Here is a 19149-nt window from a genome sequence, read left to right as displayed (position 1 = left end):
CACACACACACTTAGAAACAGTGCTGGTGAAACAACATCCATGGAGGTGATGGCTTCAAGGAATGTCTCATATTGGTCTCTAATTGAATTCAGCTGGGTCTTTTGAATGTCTACCTCCATCAAATCCTGCATGTGTGGATGACGGTGTTGTTGCTGCTGGTATTTGCCCAGTGTGGTCTCTGTGAACCCTGCGGCACCACAGTCGGTTCCAGCCTCTTGATGCGATCTGGAGGGGTTTGTCTTTGAACATGACATCTGTTTCGCTGTGTGAATAATGGTGAGGTGGTGTGACGTGTTGAAGCAGAACACGTTTTCTCTGGCTGACACACACCTCACATCTGTTCACAGTGACTTGGTCATGTCTCTCTCTCTTTCACTAACACACACCCACACACACAGGTTTAAGTGAAGATCAGCCTCTTGCTGTGTGAGTGATCTGTGAGTGAGGCTTGAGATCGTGACACTGATCTCAGGGCATCTTTGTTTTTTACACAGGGAAGTCGTCAGAGGTGAAGAATAATTCTGCTCTAGGATCAACAAAACGTCTGTTTCTCTTTAATAACAGAGTTAGAATCAGACGCTGAGATATTTGAAATGAGTCAAACGTGAGGATAATTATTTATTTTGCTCTTAAAAGAAATAATTTACAATTGACAATTTGAAAGGGCAGAACACTTGAATTCACATTTTCTCCCATGAGAGCCTGAACGCTTCTCCTTTAATAAAATATCACAATTCATTCACATCCGACTTTTGCTGCAGTGCGCTGAGAATCACCAACATGGACATGGATGCAGAAATGGGCTGAGAACCAGTGCTGCAAAATGTAACGGCCTCGCATTTTTAATGGCCGTAAAATCCCTGAACCAGAAGGACTAAGTTATGTGGGGAAATGTAAACAAGCTGGGAGCTTCCCAACTGTTATCAAGTCTTAAAGAATCTGGAACCCACATATACTGGTTGTACTGGTTCCCTGTACAACCAAACCCAGCTGACTGTACTCAACACCAGCCTCTAAACTTTGCTTTGAAGCATTGTTCTCGTTTTATCTTAAAATGAATGTATCAGTCACAGTTCTTTAGTTTGGCCAAACTGAAGTCTAAAGGGTTCAGGTATTCTCGTTAAACATCCAGGAACTCAGGGAGCATCCAATTTATTTTAGTCTTTCTTTTTTTCTATTTCAAACATAAATATTGTCCCAAAAGAAATATAAAAAGAATTGTAATGTCACTGTTTTTAAAACTGCTAAATGAAATGAACATGTTTCATAAATAGAGTTAAAGCATAAATAAATAAATTTAAATCATAAATATATCTTCACTATACACATGCAACAAAAGAAACAACAAAAGAAATAAAAAGGCTGACTTTGTGCAGTAAAGTAGAAAATGTTTTTCTTTGCAAAGAAAAAGGAAATAGTTCAGATTTAGCTTTTACTGCTTTTAAAACCTTTTCAATCAAGAAGCGGCACAGTCCAAAAACCTGTTTCTTTGTGCTTGTCTCTTCTCATCTCCAGTCCATCTTCTGAGCCTTTCAGTAGTCTGTTTCCAGACTGGCGTAATCTGAGAGCAGCTGGAATTTGAGCTGCTCATCCAAACATCTGGTGAAACATCTGGCTGAAGGGTGGGGAGACGCACACCTCTCACATATGCTCTCTTCTCCTTCAGGACCTTCAGTCGCGCTTCTTTTTAGTGTGAGGTAGGATCTCTGAATTTTTGTCTGATAGGAAATAAAGAAATGCTGAAAAATAACTTGTTTTCTTCTTTATTGAGATACAAATAAGCTGCTAGTTCATCTTTAGCGGAGTCCCAATTTATCCATTTCCCATGCCTCTATGTCACTGGGCTGCGGCTGCTTTATACAAAACCAACGTGCACTTTAGTGAAAACTATTTGAATATGCGGTGACGTCATCTATGTGACATGTGAATCTGCATTTTTACCAGTTACCTTGCTTCAAGCTGTCTTAAGAAATTGTATGTATAAGTTCTTCATAGTCAAACATGAACTATCAGTGTGAGCTTTGGAAACACTGGTACAGCTGTCTATTAACACACATTTGAGTTTTTATCTTCATGTTTTTTACAAATTACATTTTAATAATTGCTTTTTATACTCTAGCTATCTACACTGAACAAAAATAGAAATGCAACCCTTTTGTTTTAGCTCTCATTTTTCACGAGCTGAAATGAAACATCTGAAAACGTGTCTACATACACAAAACACCCATGACTCAGATATTGTTCTGAAATCTGTTTGCATGTGTGCTAGTGAGCACTTTTCCTTTACCAAGCTAATCCATCCCACCTCACAGGTGTGGCATATCAAGGGGCTAATCAGACAGCATGAATAATGTACAGGTGTGACTTAGACTGCCCACAATAAAAGGTCACCCGGACATATGGAGTTTTGCCTAAAACAGGCGTATCTGAGCTTTTTGTCCACCAGAGTACAGTACTCTGGCATTCATTCCTAATAGAGACCACTGCAAATGTATTGATCAAAAAAGTGTTCCACACCTTAAATGATTTTGGGCTTAGTCTTGAATAAGTTAGACACCCATGGTCTGTTGGCTTTTCCAAAGGGTGTCCCATATTTTAACTACCAAGCCTTGGTTCAAATTAAGGGCTGAGGTGAAATTATAGGGGTATGGGAAATGGTATTCAGCCTAAATATTTGCAGGCTATATCACAACTATATATATTATATATAATGTATCACAATTACTTACCTCTTTTAATCTTTTCAATTGTTTGGTGTCAACCCTAGTTTGACCTTCGCCTCACTCTCCACATCATACACTCCCCGTTTGTGAAACCTGAAACAAACAAGAGAACAGCAGCTTTGTCAGACTTCTTTAATGTGTGGGCGTCTATGGTGGAGGGTACGGCGGCCTGATGTCTCCCCTTGTGTGGGACAGTCATACATTTTTATTACTTTTCACAACTCCCGCAAATAGGGCTTGTGATCATGATGTCATCAGCGACATTACTATTGTAAACAGTCTCATTCTTGCAGCTTAAATGAATCTATTATTCATTTCATTGGTTGTATCACACAGCCTATGGTAAATCGTTGCTGTGTTGTGGAGTGCAACACCTGATCGCCAGGGAAAAAGTTGCAAAACAGGCAAATTTTTCACCCTTTCATCTGCTTGGGGGCACAGCCATGAAACCACGTAAGCGCCGGCTCAACAAAGTCTCGTCAGCTCACTTGGATCACAGCTTTACGGCAACTAAACACCACCCTCCAGATCATTTTCATTCTTGTAAGTCATAGATGGTGTACGTTGTTTTTTCCTTCAACCATGACATGCAACAACATGACATGTTGTTTAACAGTTTCTTTCACCCAAATCTGCTTCTTCTCTGCAACATACTGTTTGTTTTCATGGTTTGTTTACACTCCTGAGGCCACCAACATGTCGGTGCACATCCCAGAATGCTATATGATCACAAGCCCTATTGACTCTGTCCCGCATTATTCTTGTTGGAATAAAGACTCGTGGATTTAAAGTGTTAAGGGAGTCTTTGTTTTTTATCAGAATCATTTTTGTTATGTCACGACAAGAAATCCTCTATGAAAAGGTGCAGAAGATCTGAGAATGACCAAAAACACATCTTGGTCAAAAGCAGGTTTCCCAGTAATTAGACTTGTTCGCGCTAAAATCCAAAGTACATTCTAACACAGATGAGGTGCGGGGGCTGTGTTGTTTCAAATGCATACAGGTTAAACCCTTGAAAGCACATTTCAGAAGTGCTGAGAAATTTTATTTGAAGCCTTCATTACTTATTCTCAGAATTTTGAGAAAACAGTCAGAACTAGAGCTGGATAATGATTCAATTACGATATATCTCCATAGATTAAAAAAGGGTAGATAAAAACTTTGATGACACAAGTTTTCTTTCTCTTTTTCGTTATAGTTTATCAGGTAGCTTAACACAAGACTCCCAATAATCAACAACACAGATCCAGGCATGCTCCATCACCAAGCACTCCCCTCTCAAACCTCAACAGACAGCATGTGACTTAGACAAGAAGTTGCAGCAACAAGATGCGGAGGAAGTTGTCCCAAAGGAATATTCGCTTTTACAGTTCTTCAGCGGACAGAGCTGCACTCGGATCGTTACGCCTTCCTCTTTTGTCCGTGAAGAGAGAGTGACTATGTGTGTGTGTGGGTGTGGGAGGAGGGGAATGCGTGGGTGGTCCATTTCAGCTCTGTCTGTTGTCTGTAAAACAGGGTGGGGGTGTGCACGGACCGTTTCGCCTCCCTCCATTGTCGGGATGGGGGGGACCATTTTGGTTCCGTCCATTGTCCGTGGGAAGGGGGAGTGGGGCAAGAGTGTGTGGAGAGGGTCAGATGTGTCTCACGCTCAGTGTGAGCCCTGGTGAAAGCAGGATGGTATGAATTCATTTCTTGTCATGTTTGTAAATAAAACATATCAATGTATATTGTGAATTATGTGTGGCAGCTAATCATTGATGTGAAGAAGAACTGAAATCTTAATTTCTGCTAGAAAAATAAAAAAAATCCTCTTTCCTCAAATCGTTCAATCCTTTAAATGAAACATTGAATTTAAGTCAGAGGAAACACTTTAGAATATTGTTGCTGAGGACTACCTGAATATTGTTGTGTTATTAAACATTTATAAATGTTTAGTATGTCATTCGTAAGTCATTAACAGATCGTTTGATAGGTGTTAGATAATGATGTACAAATACTTTATAAAGCTCATACTAACATTTACAAATACATTTATAAGTATTTAGTAAGTCATTAATTAATCATTTACATGGTATTAGGTAATAAATGCAATTCATTTTAGAGGCTGTGATGACATTTACAAATGTTTAAACAATTATTTACTAAACATTTACAAAGACTTATTTGCACATTTGATAATGATTTATAGATTATGCAAAACTTTTTAAAGTCACATTCGTCATATGTAAGATTATGATGCACCTAAAAATCCACAGAGTTATAAACCCTTAGAGCTGAAACTGAAATGAATATTTGAATAAATAAAATGTTTGGAAGTTTTGTGTCATGTATCAACAGTATCCTCCTAGTGTGACTTTCTGGGTCCGTTACGTAGACGGGAAGTTCTGCTGCTCAGATTAAAGTCAGCGTGAGCAACACTCAGGAGGAAGTGCATTGCGCTAAGCTAGCATTGCGCTAAGCTAACATTTCTCAACAGTAGAAAGAATCCAGAAGCTTCAGGCATGATAAGGTGTGTTTTCAAGAGTGTAAATGAAGGCAAATTTACTATAAGCAATGAAGTAGAGTCAGATAATTATTTAACCGCTACCGCTAAAAGCCAACATCTCTTTAACACTAAAATGTTTGCTTGTCGGCTTATTTAATAACCTCGTACAAATTTTTATTTCAGTTAGATTTGTTTAGAACTATGCAATTTTATCATATATCAGAAAGGCAAAACAAAAGTGATCCCATTTATTTGATGGATATTTATTAATTTGTTAATGTGTTTTGAGCTATTAAATTAAATATTCACTTTATTTTAGGAATCGGCTTCATCAAACAGCTTGGTCTGGGCAAATCCACCCTGCTCAGCTGAATCTGCACCAGAGTTAACAGGCAGCAGCTTAAATGGAGTTGAAATACAAGTTATAGAAAAATACTTTCTGGTCATTTTTTGGACTTCAGTGCTAGTCTGAGACTGTCTATCAAGAACACCATGTTCAGACATAAAGGTGTCCATATGTGCTCTTGGCACCAGGATACCTTAGGCTGCAGTTCAAAGATTGACTTTGTTGTGGACTCAGCTGATCTGCAGCTGCATGTCTTGGACGCTCAGGTGAAGAGAGGGCGGAGATGTCATCTGACTAATACCTGGTGGCTTCAATGGTGGGGGAGGAGGACGTTGGTCAGACCTGGTAGGCCCAAATGTGTTGCGAGGGTCTGTTGGGAACATCTGGTGGAGTCTCCTTTTAGAAGAAGTTTCAGTTCCCACCTCTGACAGAATTTCCAAAATGTTCCGAGCTCGTTTATGGTGAGAGTTGGACTCCGCCAAGGCTGCCCTTTGTCACCGTTTCTGCTCATAACTTTTATGGACAGGATTTCTAGGCGGAGTCAAGGTGTTGAGGAGAACCATTATGGTGACCTGAGGATCAGGTCTCTGCTTTTGCAGATGATGTGATCCTGTTGGCTTCATCAGAACATGATCTCCAGCTTTCGCTGGAGAGGTTTACAGCCGAGTGTGAAGCAGCTGGGATGAGAATCAGCTCCTCTAAATCCAAGACCATGGTCTTGAGTCAGAAACGTTTAGAATGGCCTGTAGTTGATGTAGCACATTTTAGAGTCCTGGAACCCCCCAAAGTTCTTTACAACACAATCAGTCATTCACCCGTTCACACACACATCCACTCGCTGGTGGTGATGAGCTACAGTGTAGCCACAGCTGCCCTGGGGCGCACTGACAGAGGCAAAGCTGCCGAGCACAGGCACCACCAGTTCCTCCGACCACCACCAGCAGGCAAGGGGGATTACGTATCTTGCTCAAGGACACAACAGCAGAATTCTATATCAGGCATTGAGATCTTAGTACCCTCCGATCACTGGACAATCCGCTCTACCTCCCGAGCTACTGCTGCTAATGATAAAATGAGTGGTAATATTGTGTATATTCAACAGTGATTTTAAAGCTAAAAGGCAGAATAAATGTGTTTTAACTCATTTTTTACTTTATCTTGTTGCATTGAAATTTCACCTTGCCCCATATTGAGTCGTCTCTGTCCCACAGATGGCAAGTTGAGATCTTGTCGCCCTTGTGGAGTGATGGAAGAAAATATCGATACACTGAAATATGGCAATATTCTGTGTTTATGATACTGAATTGTTACTCAAAAGCAGTGTATTGAGTTTTTCTGTAAACATTTACTGTATTTCTTTTGTGCTGGGTGGTATCAGTTTTTACCGCTGACTCTCAGGTAGGGTTGGGCATTGAGAATCGATTGGAACCGGTTCCAACTGTTCATTTTTCCCAGAATTGTTCAAAGTTTTTTATTTTGATTCCTAGTTTCGATCCTTAGAATGCAGACGGAAGAGGAATCCGTGGCCGATCTCCGTGAAAAATAAACGGGATCTGCAAATTATGATCAACGCTTTCCAGAGCTGATCACACCAGCTGTCTGTGTGCAACCCGAGTCCACCCTCCCCCCACCCAGATATAAACAAACACGTCTGCCGAACTTTTACTCCGTGATGTAAACTAACTCCTGCAGCATAGAGGAAACATGATAAATACGTCAACACGGTGGATTTAATAGAAGCTTTAAACCCTGCGCACTCATATGAGGACATTACCATTTTGCCCTTCTGCACCATAATAATTCCTTTTTTAAAACTTTGACCTATTGGCCTCATTTGGGGCCACTGGCAGCACCATCTAGTGGTCAAAGAACAACACTACACCCATTTACCTGAAAATAAAATGGAGGGAGTGTCAGCCAAAAACTTCTATGGCCACTCCTGACACAAAGGCCCTGTCCACACGTAGCCGGGGATCTGCCAAAACGTAGATATTTTTCTACGTTTTGGCCTGTCATCCACACGAAAACGGATCTTTTTAAAAACTCTGGCCAAAGTGAAGATCTGCGTTTTCTTCGTTTTGGTTGTCTGCGTGTGGACAGACAAAACCGGAGTTTTAAGGTCCGCAACGTCACTTTCCGCAACAAAAAAATGCTGACATCACGTGTGCGACCTGTGTTTACACTAGCCGACAGAATGGATGCCCTCAGAGCTGTGCTCGCTTTATCAATTGTCCAAGCGCTTTTTGCTTGTTTGTTTTTGCAAGCTGAATTACTGCTCCTTGCGGAAGACCACAGACGAAGGACGAGGTTAAGAATGGGGGAAGTACTGCCGCCTACAGGTCTGGCATGTCCTTAACAACGTATTTATCCGGGTACGTGTGGACAGAGTTTTTTTTTTTTTAACGAGGTGGTGTGGATGCAAGTTTTTGGAGGGGCGGATATTCGTTTTAAAAAAAAAACGGCTACGTGTGGACTAGGCCAAAAAAGAGCCAGGTAAGAGTTAAATTCAATTTTCATCAATGAATCTGTAGTATTTATGCAAAGTAAAGTTTATTGCTTCATATGAATTGCAAATGTGTGATTTTTGAAAAGATTAGCCAAATAAAACATACCTAAACATGAAGTACTTGTTTGAGGACATCAGGATTATGTTAGGTTCTCAATTGTGCCATGCGGCAAGATAAACTTGCAACCTTTAGCAAAAATTTACAGGTGAAAATAAATATTGTAATTTAAAAAAATTTATAACTATGTGTTCAGATAAGCTTGAAAATGTTTTGAGCATAAAAAACAATTATTTCTCGCAAGTGAGACCTTTATTCAGCTTTAGAAATAATTAGCTAGCTAACTAGCAAGCAAGTCAGAGTCCTATTTATGCAATCTATGTTTTTTATAAATTTTTACTGCAGTTTGGAGATTATTTTATTATTTTATTGTTACAGGAAAACTTTCATTGTCAAAAGCAGAACAACTGCTCAATGCAGTTGCAGAAAACTCTGATGTTGAAGGTTTATCAGATGGTGAAGACAATGATCTGGCTTTGGATGGAAATGTTCCACATTTTTTTTGATGATATGACTGTGGAGCATCATCCTGATGATTCAGAAGAACATTCCCCAGAGGATGATTCAGATGAACATTATAGACCATCTGAAGCATTGCTGACAGCAATGATGAAAATGAGCCACTCCATCCACATGTGCACAAGCATGGGTGTCAACGACAGCGTATTGAAAATGAATGTGAGCCAGAGGACAATTTTTTATATTTTCACCTTGACTCTTCAATTGTTTTAAAATTACAAGTGCATTACTAAAAACAGTTTATGTATTTGTTTGCATCAGCTCTGAACAAGGATTAACAAGGACATAGAGAGCCCAGAGGAGACCCGAGCAACGATGGACGTGGACAGCACTGGAAATCTGCTCCATTTACTCCAAACACTGTCCAGTTTCAGGGTGAAGAGGATGACCTGATAAATGAACGAGCAAACTGGCAGCCAATAGATTATGTGGAGCAGTATTTGGACTCACAGTTGATGAAACTCCTTGCTGACTGCACAAATAGCATGTCACAAGCTAAAAATGGCAAGTTGCTCAATACTACAGTGGAAGAAATTTACCACTTTTTTGGGACAGCAATCTTGATGTCCTGTGTGCATTATCCCCACACAAGAATGTTCGGTCCAATGCTTTTCAGATCCCTGCCATTAGTGACAGAATGTCACGTGATCGGTTTTTCAAACTAAGGAGCAATCTGAAAACAGTAATTGATGATGACATTCCAGAAAACCAGAAGAAAGCGGACAGATTCTGGAAGGTGAGACCTTTTATGGATCGTGTACTCAAAGGGTGTCACCTTCAGACTCAACCAGAATGTGTCTCAATAGATGAGCAGATGATCCCGTTTACTGGAGCCTGTCCATTCCAACAGTATGTGCCACTAAAGCCCAATCCAGTGGGGATGAAGAACTTTGTTCTGGCATCACCAGGTGGTATTCTACTGGACTTTGAACTCTATCAAGGTGCAAAAACATTGAGTTTGCAAGTTGAGGACTCAGAAGGACTGGCTTTAGGTGCACTGGCAATCAAACGTCTGTGTGGAACACTACATGTTGGTACAAAGGTGTACTGTGATCGATTCCTCACCACCATACCAGCTGTAGATTTCATGCTGGAGAAGCAGGTGTACCTTACTGGTACAGTGATGAAGAACCAGGTCTCCAAGGCAATGGAGAAGCTACCGAGTGACAAAACCCTGAAACAGCAAGGTAGAGGGGCCTCAGCGACAGTCACCCGAGCAGATGGGAAACTGTGTAGTCAAATGGTACGACAACAAGCCAGTTGTGAGGCTTTCTGCCATTCATGCCGAACAACCCGAAGACACCTGCCAGCGATGGTCCAAGAAAGACAAAAGATATGTGACCGTCACTCGTCCAAGTATTGTGCAAAAGTACAACGCTAAAATGGGTGGGGTAGACTTGTCAGACAGGATGATGAGCTACTAGCGAATGGGTGTCCAAACCAAAAAATGGACCATTCGCATGTTGATGCACTTCACTGATCTTGCCCTAGCGAACAGCTGGTTGCTGTATCGCCATGATGAGCAAGAAAACGGCACCCCAAGAAAGGCTACCATGAAGTTTCTTGAGTTTCGTATGGTAGTAGCTCAGGTAGTCCTCAGCAAGAATGGTATCCCTCACGAATGTTCTAGTGTTGTAGATGCACACTAAGAGGGTGTACACCAAGTCAAATCAGGCAAAAGGTCTCAGGTCACTCCAGTCCCACATGTCTCAGTCTGCACATGTTCTGCTGTTCATCTCCCTGAGATGGTGGTCTTGAAAAACCCCATGCGTTGCAGAGCACAAGGCTGTTCTGGAAATCTCGCGTACGTTGCATGACGTGCAATGTGTTCCTGTGCTTACAGAGTGAACGCAACTGCTTTGCAGCATTTCACAAAGCTTGACTCTCACAAAGCTTGGAAGGATGGCTTTTCTGTGCAGGTTGGAAAACTGCTTTGGGGAAAAGAGGTTGTCAATGAAAGTAGTCAAGTGTCAGTTCAAGAGGCAGTTTACAAACATTGATGACATTTCATTTTGATAGTTTTGTTTATTTTGATCCAAATGGATGAAGTTCATGTTTATTGCATAAAAAAAGGCTTTATACATTTTTTTTGCACTTTTTGTAAAGCCATGCCATGTTAGGGGCATGAAACTAAAAACTGTTAGTCAAAATAAACTGGTTTATAAATGTTTAACCAACTGTGTCTTTGTGGGTCATACCGTTTGGATAGACCTATTGTCCTCATATATGGACACACATTTTTGAGAAAAGTACTTATCACAAAATGCTGAAATTTGGACACCTTTCAGTCTCAAATAATAAAAAACATTTTAAAATGCAAAGATAAACCACTTGTCCCCATATGGAGATATCATTTTTTCCAAAAACTATTTCCTGTACAAAGACAACGTTTTGTTATTATACTTGTGATGTCCTACTAAACTGAAACAACTAAGAAAAATAAAAAATGCACAAGAAAACAATGGTCGGGTCTCAGGAGGTTAAAGAACAAACTCTGGACAGTGTGAGGTGAGTTTGTCTCACTGCAGAAATAAAAACACACATGGAGCGTCAGCAGTCAGACGCAGCCGCTCACCAACACTCGTGTGTGTGTGTGTGTGTGTGTGTGTGTGTGTGTGTGTGTGTGTGTGTGTGTGTGTGTGTGTGTGTGTGTGAGAGTGTGTGTGTGCGTGTGTGTGAGAGTGTGTGTGTGTGCGTGTGTGTGTGTGTGTGTGTGTGTGAGAGTGTGTGTGCGAGCGTCAGAAGGCTGAACAATAACCTGTAGAATAATTAGTCATCATGCTAAAGCAGCTTCTCTGTGGTGGACCACACCAGCTTCTGCCACAATAATAATAATAATAATAATAATAATAATAATAAATCACACACAAAGTTGTGAACATTTAATTTCCTTTCTGAACTATTTCTGTTGAGTTTTAATGTTTAAATCTGTTAGATTGTTACCGACAGCAGCTACGTTTAAGTTTCACTTCCTGTTGTGACTGAGCGCTGCTGCAGCATGGAGGTGTAGTTCTCAGTCATCCTGGACATGATCATCCTGAGAGTTTTAGCTGGAAACAGCTGGACGTTTCTGGATATGTTGGAGACATTTAGCCTCTCATCCCAGAGGCTGCTTCCACACTTTGGGACATGTAGTACTGCACTGACAACATCACCTAGCAACTCTACAGCAAACAGCTGTGGCTGATGCTAAATTGATGTGGAGCAGAGTTTTAACCTGAAGATGGAGATGGAATTACGATTTTGGGCTGAAATATTATATTTTAAGTAAGTTGCACTAAACTGCCAAAATGATTATTACACATGTCTACACTCGTCTATACAGGTTATGTCAGCAACAAAAGGTTAATTTAGGCGCTGCTCACTCTTTAAGTACCTTTATCTGCTCTTGACTCTAAGGAAAGCCCAGGTCTAAATAGTCCAGAGTTTGTTCCAAAGCTGTTTCAAATGAGCCGTCACCACCTTAGTTTTGCTCAGTCGCAGTAACATCCTTCCCACCTGAACAGGTAGGGGAGCTGTGATTGGACAGCTACAGATTTTAGCCAACCGAGCAGTCCGCCGTACACCGTAGAGGAAGATGCAACACACCCTCTTTCTAAATAAAGAAGGTAAGTGCCTCTTTTTGCTAGTGGCTCAAAGAAAAGCTCAAGTTTAAAAAGTACAAAGTTGATGCCAAAGCCATTTCAAATTAGCTGCCACCATCTTTGCTTCGCTCACTCCCAGTAACATCCCACCCACGAAACTGATAGAGCGCTGTGATTGGCCCACCAAACAGATGTCCAGCACACAGCCACTAGACTGACCAGGGCTGCAGAGGTTCAAATGGAACGCGGCTAGACCAGCACGCAGAGCAAAATCACTCTGGTCTGGATTAGAGGTGGGAAAAATGATCGATTCTAAGATGCATCGCGATTCAGCCGTGCACGATTCCGCATCGATGCAGCAACGTGACATAATGAGATTCTCTCCCTATGTCTATGTCGGGGGTCGGCAACTGCGGCTCTGGAGCCGCATGCGGCTCTTCCATCCATCTGATGCAGCTCTCTGTGCTTATAAAATAATGAATGGATATTTAAATAAAATGCTTTATATTTTACTGCATTAATTTTACATCTGTATGCCAATTCTATGTAAAGATTGTCTGCGTAAACCTGAACAGCTCCAACCCGGTCTTACTGTGAGACCGGGTAGACGCGTCACGCTTGTGCGTAATCATAAAGGCGCATTCTGAGCTGACGAGGATGTGAGATTCTGGGATTCTCCTCAGCTCCTGGATGTGTCGCCACATTGGAGACAGGAACAAGCGCTATTCAGCCAAAGTTTCATAATCAGGGAACATTTTCTAAGTGACAAGTCTCGCTTCAATCGGAGGAATCTTCCTGCGCTTTGGTTCTGCGACGTGCTCCAAGCCAATCTCCACAACTTCAGCTCGCTGTGCGCCGTACGTACGCACTGACAGCGAGCTGCGCTGAGCTCAGTGTCCAGCTCATATGGGAATCATTTCTTAAGTGATTTAGCTACATCTGCGCGAAACGAATAAAGTGTCAGTTCATCTGCATGCGTCGGGGTAATTCTTTCTATTCTTTCTCCGTCAAAATAAACTGTCAAATACGGGAACTGTCCGGTCAACACAAGCCCTGCTTTTAACTGTTCTGTTTTCTTGTGAAAATTGTTGCAAAGAGATAAAATTTAACTTGATTAACACCGGAGCCAGGCGCACTGCACCGTTATCTCCGTCGCTGTAAATGAGGGAAAAACAAAATGATCGGATCCTTTTCTGACCTTCCCCACCTACAAAGTTTAATTACAACAATCAAACGTGACAGAGCCTGGATTTGTATTCTGAACAGTCTAAACATGTTTTAAAAAGAAACGTATGACAAAAGTGGCACCTGCTCAGTAAAACCACCAACAGGGTGAAAAATATCAAAATATTGTAGGCAGAGACGAGCTACAACTTCTGGATCCACTTTATATAAATCGTTTTATTGATTATCTTCTTATGACAGATAACTTTGACGTACACGAGCGACCGGTACCGGCTGCTGTCTGAGGGTAGGCCCCGCCCACAACGCCGCGGCTGCTGCTGTGTTTTCTTTACTGTGGGAAACGGGTAATAATGGCTCTTTGATGGGAACAGGTTGCCGACCCCCGGTCTATGTCTATGCAGGACAATAAAGTTCTGAGGTTTTATAATTACTTCCGGGGGCAGAGTTGCAATGACATGCGCACTGCATTGCCCTAGCGCCAATTTAAAACAGAAAAGGCGGACAGGGATACAGGGCCAACATTACCAGTAATCAAAGATGTACCCGTTACATTTAAATCGGATGTCTGGGCTAATTTCGGTTTTGGGATCCTGGATGTGAAAGAATCACTTAACACAGTATTTGTTTACTATTTTTAAGTTCAGTAATATTCTATCTTAAAGCTGCTCTACCGAAAACATTATTTCTTATATTATTTAAGTAATTATAGGCAGCACACTTTAAACATTATTGCTCACTATAGTGAATAGATGAATGTTCTGTTTTTCAGGGATTTCTAAATAAAAAAAAATTGAAAACTATTCTACTGCTTTTATTAAGTAATGAAAATTTTTGTGTGAAGAATCGTGATGCATTTCAGACTCAAATCGAATCGTTAGGCAGATAATCGGAATCGGATCGAATCGTGAGGAAGGTAGAGATAAACACCACTAGTCTGGATTCCCAGGACACCTGTCCCTGTCTTCTGTTAATAAATGGATCAGGTACCCGGCCAGCCTGCTGTCCTGCCTCCTCTGTGACCTACTCACTTGCATTTGGGCCCAACCCCACCACCACATCATGACATCTTCATTCTGATGGAACAACAACATCTGGTGATAACTGTAAATGTCTGCTCTGAGTTTTGTAATTAAATTCAGTCTGAAAATTTGAAAATGTCATCTGGCCCCTTTCTTGTGATGTTTATCGTTGACAATAGACATGCCCTCTTCAGGTGGAAGGTGTGTGAGCTGTACTCACCTGAGCAGTAATAACAGGCCTATGATGGTGAGACAGATGGACGACAGCACCACTGCCACCACAGCCAGAGCTGTTGTTCTGTTGTAGTCTCCTGGGGACTGCACTGGAAGTGTAAAGAACTGGCACCTGTCCCCAGAATAATCTAGGTGGCACCTGTAAAGCCATCCAAGGGTGGATTAGTACACTTTCATACAATGCTGATGGAGTTTAGACACTTGGATACTTACACACAGGATGGCGAGCGGATGTTGCTGAGGTACTGGCAGGTACCGTGAATGCAGTAATTCTTGTATTTTTTCAGGCAGGGATTCCTCTTCCTTCCCAGGCCTTTCCCCTTCTTCTTCCCCTTTCCTCTCTTTCTATGTAACTCTGTGTTTTCAGCCTCAAAGACGGAAGATTTGTCTTGGGGTTTGACCGACATCGCAACTGTTCCAAAAAAAGGTTTCAAAAAGCCGAACAACAATCAGTTACCCTCCAAAGTCTTTGGTTAAGAGTATGCTAAGATAAGCAGGAAGCTGCCTTACCTCGTGGCTCATGCATGTAATCTCCAGACATTTCATCATCAGACTCATAGCCGTCATAGTATTCGTCCTCGTCTTCCTTGGCATCTTGATTGTTCTTTACTGTTGTGCTTGTGTGCTCCAGCTCCTCTGTCCTCATCTGGTTTCTAGTCGTGTCCAGCAGTTTGAAAACGGATGTGTGTCGCTGCCGGTCATTCACACGCCTGTCGACCGCAGCACCACTGACTAATCTGGACACCACTGGAGGAGAGAAAGGAGCCATTTTACAATCAAAACTATTTCATTTAGGCTGAAATCATAATTCAGGCTAGACAGCCCACCGTGGGCGAAGCTCAGTTGGAACATGTTACACACACAAGCAAGCTACCGGTGGAACTGGGTATGGCACTGTCAAATGAATAATCAGAGCCTTGCTCATGGGCACCCAAAAAAACCCGGCTACTGACAAGTTTAGATGTGTGGGGTTTGGACAGGAAATGAAGCAAGAAGTGGTTGCCAAACACTTTTTATGTCTCATACGCATTCCCAAAATGCATAGACAGACTCTTAGCTAATGTCAGGCAAGAATATGAGTTAAAAATAAATGTATCCAGTTACATAAAGCATGCTCCAAAATAGAGAGATGATGAACTCGTTACCGTCTGGATAGCCTGGACAAGAGCTGCTTCAAAGACTACATTTTTTATGTTATTTGCTCGTGCTTAAAGCCGTGCTTTCCAACTTTTTTTTTACAAGGACCCCCTTTTCTGTGTCCATTAAGAGCCAGGGCCCCTTAACCCTGACTCCTACAAGTATGCATACAATTAGAAGCGAATAATTACAACCTTATACAGAGAAATGGCTCTTACACAGAGCTTTGATTGTGCTATTGGATGTGTTATCTGGATTTTATAAATGTCACTTCTACTAATATAACCTTGGTAATCTCACTAGCTCAGCATACACAACACTGTGGGGACCTCCTTGGGAGGCACAAATCCCAGGTGGGGAACTACTGGTTTAAAGAGGTGTGTGAAAAGGTGAGACGATGTCACAGACACAAAATGAAATCATTAAACACAAACACACGTTGTGAATACTCACCCAAGGCTTGAACAAGCAGGAACGCAACGACTAAAATCCTCATCGTGTCCAAACTTCCAGTAATAAATAACAGACTTACGTTCACAAAAATCACAAACAAGATGTATTCCGCCCACTGCTAAAGTTCCCTTTTCATCTATTTAAAAAAAGTTTTTACTAAATCTTTTCAGCCACTTTAAGTGCGCGTGCTCGTGAGCTGTTGGGAGTGAGAGGGGCTGCTGTGTCTGCCGTCCCGGCCTGTGTAGAGGAGCAGGAAGGAGCCCAGGAGGAGTTATATGCCTCCTACAGAGCCCGCCTCCTTCTGAAGCCCAAACTGCACCGCCACATTTTGACTGCCCTTCATAAAGAGAAGGAAGGAGAACAGCAAAAATAATTAAATAAACAAAAAACACATAATAAAGTGCAGGTGTGTATCTGTTCTGTTTGTTTTAATAGGCCTTGACGTTAATTTATCACTCTGCTGTTTCAGTATTTTCCAATGTATTCATATTAATCAGATATATAACAGGAGAATCAGTGCACAGCACATGTATAGTTGTCTTCTCATTTGTGCCCCTGTGTTCTTTTTGTTTTAGTAGTAGTGGTTTTAATAATCTTAGTTGTTTTTCAGCAAATGTTTTTATGTGTGTAGTGCTCAGCGCTTTGGCTATCCTTGGCATTGTTAAAAGTGCTGCACAAATAAAGATGATGATGATGATGATGATGATGATGATGATGATGAATTGTATGTCACTGATAAAATTATAGGACAAAACAATCATCAGGTAGCAAGTTCAAAACTGCTGTCTGCCTGCGCCACCATCTGGGTAAATTGTGAACTACACCGTCTGGACTCGGACTACGTTGAAAGATCTTTTCATTAACAGTTGTAAAACCGGTAATGTTGTGACATCAGTTCAAACTCAAACACAAAAACAAATTCACATAGAAAAACAAAAGAAACAACCAGAAATAATTATCCACAGGAACACCGCCAAAGTAAAAGATAAATGAGCGTCCGACAAGAACCCCCCAAACTGTGTCTGATCCTCTCCAGATGAATATGAGATGTAGCCTCAGCAGAATAGTTGCCTGTGTTTGCAGTTGAGGATCCTTTTACCTGGGCAACATAAGTCTTTTAGTCAGCAAACAGCAAAAGGTGATCAAACTTAGCTGGTATGTGTCCAGCAGAACATCCACCATGACCACTCCAAACAGAGTGCTCACAAACTCCAAATGCACCTCTTATGAAACAACAATATATTGGAATACATTGAAAAATATACAGTAACATACACGTAAAACAATCTATTCCAATATTTCGTGTAATGTAGCAGAAGGCCATGTCGGCAACCTGCTCTACCGGTGGGCAGAGGTCACCACACCTGAAGTATCCAGCCCGTTTCTTCTGCTGGGAATATTGTGCTCTTCTTCTTACCAAAACAGTTGTCTGTTTTCGCCCTTACCATGGATACGCCATCAAAACTATCTCATGTTGACAGGGAGCTGCACTCACAAGGTCACAAGACGTGGACGTGACAGTGTGACTCTTTATACTTTACTAAAATAATCTCATTTAGTCTCATAAATAATTTCTGTATTTCACCGGTTGATTACAATAATGTTCTGTGTTATCTACAATGAATGTTTTATCTAAAGTCATTTAACAGTGTCTTGACTGCTTTACAGTAATGAATGAAACAACATTACTGTTAATTCTAGAAATACCTTATTTCATAACTTAAATACACCAAATGAGTCTACTTGATGATTTAATAATGATTTACTATCAGTTATGTCACATTCCATGCTTTCATTCTTTTTAAACACAGAAACAGTTTTGTTTACCTGTTTTGTAGCTACAGTTTCGCCGACGGCTGCCGGCTTCTTCAGGCTGACGCTGATGGTGGCGCGTCACTTCCTTCTCCGTTTATCTGCGGGCAGCAGAGGACGTTGTCGCCCTCTACTGCCCGCTCTCCCCTCTCCGACGATGCAGTCCCAATGCGTGGTCCAGCGTGTAAACTCTGTCGTCCCTGTTCATGGTTCCACATCCACGTCTCCTTATCTCGATTGCTTCCTTGATCCATCTTTTGCATTTTTGTTGTTCAGTGGTTATGATCCGTGTGTTGTCCCAGTCCATTATGTGGTTTTCTCTTATGCAATGATCTGTTACGGCTGACTTCTTTATTGTACTTTCTGAGAGGGGAGAGCGGGCAGTAGAGGGCGACAACGTCCTCTGCTGCCCGCAGATAAACAGAGAAGGAAGTGACGCGCCACCAACAGCGTCAGCCTGAAGAAGCCGGCAGCCGTCGGCGAAACTGTAGCTACAAAACGGGTAAACAAAACTGTTTCTGTGTTTAAAAAGAACGAAAGCATGGAATTAGAACTACGACACAGCAAGAACACACCTAAGATGTTCAAAGAGAAATACGGACAACAAGGAACGAAGGACTTCCGCCATTTGGAGCGATTACACCAGAAACGCGCACGTCTAAGAAACTACCTTCGCTTCTGTTTAAGATGCCGGGACGAAAACATCACACCCACAAGCTTACAGCTGAAAACACAGATCCGGACCAAGACAGCACAAAATATAATAGAAAGAGCACAGAGAGCACTGCTCAAGGAGAGGATAAGGAACGTCATAACCAAACAGAGGCGCGTGGAGGACGAACTGGAAAGAGGACACCTGGACTTAAAAAGGAATTACAAACTTGATAAACAAATGGAGGAACTAACTAAAGGACACATGATGGAAAAACAGGAAAAAGTTCACAAAAGTAAAAGAAAGACACATAGAGGAGCTAAACAAACTCATAAACAAGAAAAAGAGGGGAGAAATACAAGGTAACTCCACACCAAACTCATGGGTATGTAACATTTCACAATACAAACTAACAGAAGCAGAAGAAAGCATATT

General features: G+C 41.5%; 1 protein-coding gene across 1 annotated transcript; it reads right to left on the bottom strand.

Moving 5' to 3' along the window:
* Positions 1-606: 606 nt before the first annotated feature.
* Positions 607-17466, bottom strand: hbegfa (heparin-binding EGF-like growth factor a). The gene is made up of 6 exons (XM_015976345.3): positions 16251-17466; positions 15171-15407; positions 14874-15072; positions 14647-14799; positions 2731-2817; positions 607-1719 (listed from the first exon to the last, which is right to left on the bottom strand). Exons 1-5 carry the CDS (start codon positions 16291-16293, stop codon positions 2745-2747), a joined length of 705 nt encoding a protein of 234 aa, XP_015831831.1. The 5' UTR covers positions 16294-17466; the 3' UTR covers positions 607-1719; positions 2731-2744.
* Between the last annotated feature and the right edge of the window lie 1683 nt (positions 17467-19149).

Source organism: Nothobranchius furzeri, chromosome 2 (genome assembly GCF_043380555.1).
Source record: "Nothobranchius furzeri strain GRZ-AD chromosome 2, NfurGRZ-RIMD1, whole genome shotgun sequence".
NCBI lineage: Eukaryota > Metazoa > Chordata > Actinopteri > Cyprinodontiformes > Nothobranchiidae > Nothobranchius > Nothobranchius furzeri.
Note: the sequence above shows the minus strand (reverse complement) of the source record. Positions and strands in the feature narration are given on the sequence as shown.

Bases quoted from the DNA above. Each gene is read 5' to 3' on its own strand.
- hbegfa (XM_015976345.3), bottom strand. From the start codon at position 16,293: ATGAGGATTTTAGTCGTTGCGTTCCTGCTTGTTCAAGCCTTGG. The intron at 15,073-15,170 runs GTAAGGCAGCTT...TTTTTGGAACAG, and splicing joins TTACATGCATGAGCCACGAG to TTGCGATGTCGGTCAAACCC. The intron at 2,818-14,646 runs GTGAGTACAGCT...TGTTTGTTTCAG, and splicing joins GGCCTGTTATTACTGCTCAG to GTTTCACAAACGGGGAGTGT.